The sequence below is a fragment of the Apodemus sylvaticus genome, chromosome 5, assembly GCF_947179515.1.
Source record: "Apodemus sylvaticus chromosome 5, mApoSyl1.1, whole genome shotgun sequence".
Taxonomy (NCBI): Eukaryota; Metazoa; Chordata; class Mammalia; order Rodentia; family Muridae; genus Apodemus; species Apodemus sylvaticus.
The window spans coordinates 165,061,789-165,072,210 of record NC_067476.1 but is presented as its reverse complement, the minus strand read 5'-3'; the positions used below and the strand labels follow the sequence as shown (position 1 = coordinate 165,072,210).

Here is a 10,422-nt window from a genome sequence, read left to right as displayed (position 1 = left end):
TTGAAAAGTGAGCTACTGAGCTATGAAAAGACATGTAGCAACCTTACCCACTTAATTGCTATTTTTTAAAAATCTGTGATGTTTGCATGCATATGTAAATAGGTATACATGAACATGTGTGTATGTACATGTGGAGGCCAGAGATCAATGTCTAATGTCTTCTTTATTTCTCTCTACCTTATTTCTTAAGACACCTATCTCTCACTAAACCTGGAGTTTAAACCAGAAAGCCCCATGGATCCTCCTGTCTCTGCCTCCCCAGCTCTGAACCATGCCCAATTTTGTAGCTGGACTTAGCTACTTTATGGGTTAGTTTTCCCACCTTTTACCCACCACCCCAATCTCCTATCACTAGGAAGGAGAGAAAGAAGGACAGAGGGGAGAGTGAGAGATCTGTGAATCTAATTTCTTTCTTCTTGTTTCTTATTTGAGCATGACTATTAACAAACTGCAAACAGCCTTGCCAAATGACCAACAACCACCCACCCTGCCTCTCAGAGCCCTAGCATTTATATACCCTCTGAGAGTTCCAAGAATTCCAAATGTCACACAATCACGGAAACAATCTGGAGCTGGCAAACAATACCTCTGCTAGAGCATGAGGCAAATCACAGTCAGCTGCTGTGGTCTGTCCAAAGGAGCTCCACACCCTACACCTGGGATTAAAACGAAAACATATTCTTATAATATTTCTGTGTTTCCTAAAGAAACCAAAATTTAAGAATTCTCACTACACAACTTTCTATATGAATATTAGGGAATTTAACCTGAGGTCCTCATGCTTATGTAGCAGGCACTTTACCAGCTGAGCTATCTCTTCAGTTTCCAAGTGCTTACTGCTAAATAAAAGAAACTCATATGGAAAAACTATGACACATTGTGTGATCCCAATGATATGAACTATGGAAAAGTGAAAAATTGTAGAAACTCTAAAAAGCTCAGTGATTGCAAGAGAAGGGTAGATCATGAAAGACTATTAAAACAGTGAATGAAGCTGTATGATGCTGTAATGGTAGAAACATAAGAAGTTATGGATGTAGCTCAATGGTAGAGCAAGTGTTTACCTAACTTGAACAAAGTCCCAGCACCATAAAAACATATAATATTCAGCATTAAGAATGAACCTTAAGGTAAACTGTAGACTTTAGTTCATAGTAATATATATTGATATCAGTTTTAGCAATATGTATTAATGTAAGCTATTAAGAGCAAAGGAGTCTGTGCAGAAGGGGGAATCCATGAAATTATTTGTGGCTGAAATTATCTATAAACACAAAACTCTCCAATTTAAAATATATTGCATTTTAATTGAAAAATTTCCAGACACCTAAAAGCTAAAGGAATTCAGGAGCAGACCTATACAATGTGAAACAACAGAGTTTTTTTTTTTTTTCAGGCATGAACCCCAGTGATCCAGATGGAACTATAGATATACACAAAGAGTGGCAGATACAAAATCCTCAGGGTTAAATGTGAGAGACAGTTCTTTTCTTGATCTCATAACTAAGGACACCAGTTCTTGCCTAACTTATCCTTGTTGTGGCTGTTTTATATAATGGTCAAGTATTGCCTTAGCAATTACAATATTGGTTTAAAAAAATCCAATTGGAGTTTCACAGCCAGAAACCTGGCTCTTAAGGTACTCTGCCTGTACACCAGACAATAGCTGTATGTTTTTTTCATGCTTGGAACTTGGTAATAGAGAAGCTGTTTCAGTGATGACTACAGGAAACTCAATAGGTGATATGCTTCATACTGCGCAAAGTTTCATCCATGTGGCAACCACCCTGTCCTCAGCCCCTTCCCTATCCCACCCTTCTGATGTGTTTTCTGAGTGTTTTTGCTTTAGGCTCAGTGTTCTAGCCTCTGGGTGCTTGCCCACATACATTGAATGCTATTTGGCTTTATCAGTGCCACCCTGAAGGCAGCAGAATCCTAAGAAAGAACCTACTAGGAAAGGTTAATAAATGTTGAGCAGCTGGGATTGAAAAAAATGACAAGATACAAAATCTTCCACCATTGTGCAGCTGAGCTGAAAGAAGCAGCTAAAATAAGTAATCTTTCTGCTTGTTTGTTTGTTTGTTTGTTTGTTTGTGTTTTTCAAGACAAAGTTTTTCTGTGTAGCCTTGGCTGTCTTGAAACTCACTCTGTAGACCAGGTTGGCCTTAAACTCAGTGAACCATCTGCCTCTGCCTCCTGAGTGCTGGAATTAAAGGCATGCGCTGCCACCACCCCCACCACCTGACAAGAATAGGTCATCTTGAAGGGAGAAAGGAAGGAATTTTCTTCCTCATTTTAGGCTTTTTAGAGTAGAATTAGCAGTCTTCAGACAAGTACCAAAGTCTATCTGCTGTTTACTGCATAGCTACCACAAGAATATAAAGATATAGAAATACATGTGTCTGGAATAGTTGGGAAGAGAGGTTTGTTTTTTTTTTTTTTTTTTTTTTGAGACAGGGTTTCTCTGTATAGCTCTGGCTGTCCTGGAACTCACTCTGTAGACCAGGCTGGACTTGAACTCAGAAATCCGCCTGCCTCTGCCTCCCTCGTGCTGGAATCAAAGGTGTGTGCCACCACTGTTCAGTGGGAAGAGAGTCATAACACTATTTTTTTTAAATAATTAGTTTTACATGGGACCTAAGAAATGTTTGCAAGTATCAATTTTGTGTCACCCTGGTTGGGCCTATATAAGGACTATATATGTTCATATTTGAAATGCTGCTGACATAGGGCCTTACAAAGGCCATATACAAAGACTCCTGGGTTTGGACACTTTTAGGAGGTGGGACCCAAGGTCTCACTGTCAAAAGTTCAGGGTCTCCTTCATCTGAACCAGTCCCTGCCAGTACTCCTCCTTGTCTCTTATTAACTATGAGAGGGAAACTCAAGGGGAGGTACCCTGTAAGTAAAAGCTGTTCAGAAAACTGCAGCAGATGTTAGTCCCAGTCTAGTTAAGAGGAGGGAGAAGCAATAGATGACTCCACACAGTGGACTATGGATATCAACCAAGTTTTATGTATCAATAGGAGAGTCTTATGTGGTGGTTTTAAGCCCATATATATGAGCTTGTGGCAGCTGTGGTCACATATATCTGGTGGCCATAAACAACAGGGTAGACTCCAGTTGTTCATGGTAACTAGCATAGATGGGAAGTAATGAGAAGGTGAAACAAGTCTGGAAATGCTCTCTAAGTGTCAGACATGGTGAGTGACCTGAGGCCACTGACTGTGAAAGACACAGGGAAAGATACCCAGCTTCCAGGTCTCAAGAGGCCAGCTTCAAGTTGGCTCCCTACAGATAGTCCAGGGCTAGCATTTGTGTGATGAGTCACCATGTATATATTCCCTAAACTGTCCCACCACTCACCTAGATATCTCCAGTGACTCAAGGCTGGTACTAAAGCTCCCTAAGCTAGCTCTCTCTCTCTCTCTCTCTCTCTCTCTCTCTCTCTCTCTCTCTCTCTCTCTCCTTCCATTCACTTAGTCCTATGTGCTATTTGCCTACAATAGTAATCTGGACCCAGGAAACAATGGCATCAGCCTTTCCATTTTAGTACCTGAAGGATATCTAGATGGTGTACAGCTGTCCTAAAGCTGGAGAAAGATACCTGTAATCTCTATTTCTTCCTCAACTGACATGGGAACCATGGTAGCCCCTTTACCTCTTGCCTCTTGGGCAGCCACTATGTCCGACTATTCTGTGAAGATCCAGTTGATTGAGTAGCACTCAAGAAATGATCTCTAGAATCCATTACCATGTGTCGTCTAAAGTACCAGGCCTACGGTGAAAGGACTGTAAGCAATCTTCTTAATACAACCAGTCTCTATACAGCTCAGAGAAATTACCTGAGCCTCAGTTTCCCCATCTGTAAATGGGACAACCTCACTCACTATTTATGTCACAAGTAGTTGAGAGGTGGCAGGATCCTGAGTAGGTAAAAGGGCTCTGTTCAGACTGTCTATGTTACTCCATCCTACTCAGGACTGAAGTTTGCTGCCTAAAAGGGATTATGGATATGAAAGCTGTGGGGCTGAAGGTCTCACATGGAACTTTTCAGCACTTCTACTTGGTCTTTATTTCTTCTCACCATCTTCAGTCCTAAACATTATCATATTATCTTTTTCTGTTTAAACTTCTACAAAGAGCTATGGTGGAGCTAAAGATAAGAAAAACAGGGGCTGGAGAGATGGCTCAGCGGTTAAGAGCACTGACTGCTCTTCCGAAGATCCTGAGTTCAAATCCCAGCAACCACATGGTGGCTCACAACCATCCATAAAGAGATCTGACGCTCTCTTCTGGTGTGTCTGAAGACAGCTACAGTGTACTTACATATAATAAATCTTAAAAAAAAAAGAAAAACATTTTGACAGAGTATGAAAGAAACAAGTAATAGTGTGACTGATTGGCAAGAGGTGCTCCTGAAGCAGAGATGGGTAGGTCCAATGAGGGTCAGTCACTTGCAGGCTCTGGGGATGTGGTGGCACTGTCCTGCTCAGTCTTTCTTCCCTGGACTCCCATAGGAAAGCACAGCTGCTTGTGCCCCATTCCACTGCCACTACAAGGCCTCTCATCTTGGTGTTAGTAGGTATTCTGGAGTGACCCCATAGGGAGTGAAACTTCCACCTGCTCCAACTTTGTGGGTTTTGGTTGTGTCTTTTGAGACCAGCACTGGCTTGTGACTATCAAATCTGTTATAGGGATGGGTTACCTTGGAGTTAGTGGAGTTACCACAAGGAGTTACCTTGGAGTTAGTGGAGTTAGATGGGTTACCTTGGAGGAGTTCACGTGTTGGGAGGGCACAGCACATTCCCTAGTACTCATATTTACATGTTACCTTTCAAAGACCCCAAATAATGATTCATTCTTCCTCCCCTCAGTACACTTGCTCAGTTTGGTACCACTGGATGGTTGGCAATCTAGATAGCAATATTACTAGGTAGGTGTTTCAAGGAGACACAGTGGTGATCCACTTTGGCAGCTCTGGTGTGGCCTTGAGATTTTACTTAAGGTAGAAGCTAATGGAGATTGGTGACTTGTTGAGTCCAGGGAAGTCCAAACTTGGAGCAGCCAATGGACTGCTGTAGTCACTGAGGATATAAAATATCCAAGTGGAGCTCCAGAGCTGAGATAGGTACCTTAGGGGGTATGTGGAGTTCTTTACTCATTGTAGACATCACCCTCAGGGATAAGGAGAAGACCCCAAATGTAGGCTTGGAAGAGCTCCAAGGAACAGCACTGAAGGGCAACTAGGGTGTGTGTGTGTGTGTGTGTGTGTAAAAAAATGGGAAGGAAGATTAGTCAGGCTTCAGAAAAATTAGCACTCTGGCTTGTCTGCATATTTCAGACACTGAGAGAAAAACAATTTACGAAGGAACTACAGAAGCATCCAGGAGGGACAGTGTGGAGCACTGCTCTATCAAGTCAGCAGCCTAGGACTGGCTGAGATACCTACAATAGTGGATATGGGGTTCTGTGGGTTCTACTATTTTAAACTAGCTTATTCTGAAGCTATAGTTTTGATCCTATATGACCGTTTGGAGTTTTCTATACCCTCTTCTTCTGGTTCCAGAATACTGGGAGGAACTTGGAGCCCCCAAGCCTTAGTGTCAAGGACAAAGGACAAGGTCATAGGCATAGCAAATGGAACAGCACAGAGATTTTGACCCCTGGGAAATATACTTCATTTTCATCATAAGGCCCACAATCAGCTAATACATTGGAACCCTTTCATGCATGTTCTATATCAGCTCCAAATAAGCCACTTATAACTAGTTAATGGGTAAGTCCCTCCTAATCCTGAGGCTTCATTCAGTCATGGAGGTACTGATCCCATGATATACTGGGAGTGATCTCCTTCTGGGCACAGAATCCAATTGAGGGGGACTGGGAGTGTGCAAATGTTCATGTATACCTGTTTTTTACTCTCAAAATTCATCTAAATGACAGCTTTTAAGGCATGGGGAAGTGGAAGAGAAAGCAATAATGTATTCAGATGCCAGAAAACTCTTTAAATTTTCTTAATTGGGAGACAAATAGCCCAGGGAACACAAAAATGCTTAGTTCTACTCAGAATATAGGAAGCTCAGAACCAACATAATCTAGCTTTTAAAACCCTCACCACCCTATCCCAAGAATAGGTAGCACTAGGTTCTGTTGGAGGTGTTCAAGTATTTAAACTAAGTTGGTGTTGTCAAATGTTTTTAGAAGCTGCAGACCCCCAAGTCCCAACCATGATTGGAGAATGGTTCTCCCCCATAGAGAAACTAGGACTTTATTCTCCTGAAAGAGGAAGAGATTATTTATAAGCTGTGAGGAATGGCTTCGCTATGGAAAGAATGAATTCACCAAAATTAATTCTAGAATACATCTGCTGTGACTTCAAGGCACCTTCATTCCCAGCACCCAGAAGACTGGTGGACTGTACTCAAAGCAAGAGACAGCATCTTCACATTGTTAAGCCTCTCATGCCAACTGTAGGGTTGTGCATCTTTCTAACATACAAAAATTAGCCATGGTCCCACCTTCCTAAAGCTGGAAAAACTGCTTTCTCTGTAGAGCTATGTTCAGGCCCAGGCCTGTTTATCCCAGTAGAATCAATACTCAGGAGCCAAGGGTATTGTGTGTCCAAAAGCTGAGCACTTTAATCTGAAAGACACTAAGAATTGTGGGGCTCCATGTTTCTTCCAGTATTCTGGAACTAGAAAAGCAGGTATGAAAAACTCCAAAAGGTCATATAGGATCAAAACAATCTCCAAACATTTGAACCTCTTTAAAAAACAAGGATTCTCTTCCTCAGAATTTCCCTTTTTAAAAACTCTCTACATGACCACCAGCTAGATCCCAAACATGGCCTCCAGTAATAGTCTTAGCAACTATCCATCTTATGGAAGACCAAACAAAGATTTGATCATACTGTCATGGCCACCAACTGTTCAGTTCCTGGTCAGCTCTGAGCTGGGACCACTGCTGTAAATGTGCTTCATACAAACCAGGACTCCATTTAGAGCTATCTGAGACTAGGTACCATTCTTTCCTCAGTTGCCTATTAATTTCCTACTTCTAAAATCCCCTGTGTCTCACCCCACATACCTACTACATCCATGACAGTGACCTCTGGAGTTTTTCTCATACCTACATAGTGTTCTTAGTTCTGTGTACTACTTGAAAGCTCTGAAAAGACCAGAAGCAGATAGTTGTGTCATTAGATCTTAACAAGACTCACTAAGGATGAGCTCCTGCCCTTCACAAACTGTTTTCACACACTTTGGTGAATTTTGGTATTGTAGCTTTTTGGAATTATTTGGAAGCCCTTTAAGTAAGCTCTTTGTGTTTCCTGGGCCATTTATTCGTGTTCTGTATGATTATGAGGAGGCTCTAGGTTGGAGAGTAGGTAGGCAGTTTCCCTGACATACAGTATTTCAAGGGTATATAACAGGCTAGACCCGTAAAAATCAAAAGGAAGAAGACAGTTGGCAGTGATGGAATAGGACTAATAAACCAAACACAAGGCTGCTGCTCTGACACAAGAGCAGATGTGGGCCTCTCCACAATGGCATCTCATTCTTCTACAGTCCTAGACTTACCTCTGTAGGCAGCCATATTGAGATCCTGGAAACACCCTCTCCCCTTTTATTCTACCAAGGACCATCACATACCCAGTTCTCAGGACCTAGGATGAGCTCAGTTTGTAATAGAGACACTCTGCTTGCCCATACCCTGGCTCATGTCATAGCAACTATGCCAATGTAAAGAGTTGCAATCCCAGACCACTAACCACTATCTGTGCTGTAACCTTGTTAAAGGAAATCTCCAGGAACTCTTCCTCACAGCTACACAAATTCTACATAGCTCACTCATATATGACCCTAGCACCTATGGCCTTGCCTGAGTGGAACAGAAAAAAAACCTGGAGTATCTTAAGAATTTCTCAGGTAAAATGGCTTCTGTCCATATATAAGAAGAACTCCACATCTGTTTCCAGGCAACATTCCTAGAGGAGTCAAGCTAAATATGATTTGCTGTAAATGAAAATCTGAACTAGAAATCCATCTGACATGAAAGTGTAACAATAGAAAGGTTCCTCTGAAAGGCCAAAAAAAAAAAAAAAAAGCCAAAGTACATGAGCTAAAACCAATAAAAGGAATCCATTGCCTCACATATAGGAAGTCCAAGAGTAGACTACTTTCAGGCATAACCAGGTCTAATAGCTGTGAGGTCATCAGAGAGCTCTCTCTTTCTCACTCCTAACTCAATTCTCTGCTCTGCCTTCTACCAGAATATCTGACTCTCATTCATTCTTAGCTAAGAAAGATGGTATGAAAAAAATATGATATGGAAGCACAGCTATACTGCATACTTCTAATCTAGCAACCCAAGCTGGACAATTGTTTCTTCCTGATTCTAAGAGAAAACTCCAGGTGAGGGAGGGGCTGATGTGGATATGATGTGTATATGGCTGGCTCATGGGAAAAGGTGGAGGTGCAGTGAATTAGACCTTGGAGAACCACACTTGAGGGAAGGCAGATCCAACAGAAGTGGTGGCTGAGCCACACTGGTACCAGAGAAAGACTTAAATAGAAGGGCCCTCTTACCATGACCACCCTCATAGCACTCCCAGAAGTATAAGGATCAGAGTAGCAGCCTCCTCACAGACCATAGCACCTATGCACAGTGAGACTTTTATTAGAAATCACCCTCCAAACACACCACGAGGTACTGTGGGTCCCACGTGTTTCCTGAGGAAGGAGGGTCACAGTATTGGGGTATCAAGATCTTGGGCAGCTTGGCCAGCGAGTCCATTGCCTAGAACTGACCATGGCCAGCACTCCCTCACAGCAACATGGATCATCCATAAGAACCTCCACAAATGCAACACAAGAAACACCAGAGCACACACATCTGCACTACACTAAAATAATAATAAATACAGAATTCTATTTGCTGTTATTGGCCTGACAAAAGGAATCCAAAGGGAAAAAGAAAACCAAACACCTTTCTCTCTGGTGAACCAATGGGGAGAAAAACCCAAATTACCAAAATTCCTCAGTTACAAAATACTTTTTTAAAAAATTCCATTATTAAAAGAATAAATAACAAAATATATAAAAAATAACTCGGTTGCATCAAAATTATAACTAGAAGTTATATCAAGATTCTTTGTGGCCTATCTTATAGTCAAATAAATGTTTTTGTTTCAATTTAACTTATTTAACTCTTATGGTAGGTACCCTAGTATGCTGTAGTCTAGTTGAAATAGTATAAAATAAATAAATAAAAATAATAAATAGCAAACATTAACATAAGAGGGTAAGAATATAAATACTTATGACAAAATTATATAATTTACAGAATAAACTAACTACTTTCAGTGTCTTCCAGGAAGTGCAATTTCTCTACCTTTAAATACTAATTTGGAATTGCAGTCACAATTGACTTGGACTCTATTTACACAGTAAGAACATTGTGTTTTTAACACATTAAATTAAAATGTATCCTTTTCACATCTTAAATGAACCTATAAAGAAGTGAAATCTTGGTGGTCTCCCTGTAACAATTTACCTCTGGTCCCCTGTCCCCAGGCAATCACCTTGGATACAAGGAGCAAACCTATGCATGAAAAGATACAATGATGGGTCCAGCACCTGGATGGAGGTACAGAAACCAGAGGTTTGGCCCAGTGGTCTTGGACTTAGAGCCCAGGCCAGGGGTTAAAAACTGGAGCCAGGAGAAAGAAGTTCTGCACAGCCTAAAGGCATCTGCTGCCCAAGTAAGTCCTGATTTTCATAGCCTCCAACTGAAAAAAAAAAGCCTTCAGCTGACTTTCTATGATGCTCATCAACTGTGTAGACTGCCATCTGGGAAGCCTGTTCCTAGATTCACCTCTGAAGCAGAGTATTGTGCACCTTTAACACAAAGTTGAATTAAATGAAAACATAAAACATACTTGCCACGTGGGCCTCAGTGAGCATAGCCAGAAACCTAGGCATGCCCTCCTGCTGAGATTAACACCCATCAAGTCCATGGCTGCCCTCCCAACCTTAACAAACAATGGAATACTGTGGCTGCAAACTCCAAAACTTCCCTGAGAACCTTGTCCATGAGCTTCCACCGGAGACTTTGAGCTGCTCTTCAGACTTCTTTAAAAAAACAAAAAAAAAAAATAAATCACTTTGTAATACTTCAGTGTCCCCAGGCACTCACATAGAGAGGTCTTCATGCCTGGGCCTAATGGGGAGATCATAGGAGACACTGATTTCCAGGCTCTCCTTTGGGTAAGCTGCACCCAGGCTTCCAATTAGAAGTGGCTAGAAGTCAGGGTCCTCACTGTGAGGAACAGAGCAGACTCCTGTGTGCAGTGCAGCCTAGACCTGAATGCCCCTCACAGCTTGCTTGATCGTTTCCAGAAGGCCTTTGTTCTCCGGA

General features: G+C 41.7%; 1 protein-coding gene across 2 annotated transcripts in view; it reads right to left on the bottom strand.

Annotated features, from left to right (window-relative positions):
* Nucleotides 1–9,861: 9,861 nt before the first annotated feature.
* The window catches only part of Myt1 (myelin transcription factor 1), a 36,993-nt gene continuing 36,432 nt past the window's right edge, over nucleotides 9,862–10,422 (bottom strand). For both annotated transcript variants that reach the window (XM_052181607.1, XM_052181608.1), the window contains one exon: nucleotides 9,862–10,422. This exon is cut by the window's right edge and continues 80 nt beyond it. In XM_052181607.1, coding sequence (XP_052037567.1) covers nucleotides 10,362–10,422 — 61 coding nt within the window. In that variant the 3' untranslated portion in view covers nucleotides 9,862–10,361.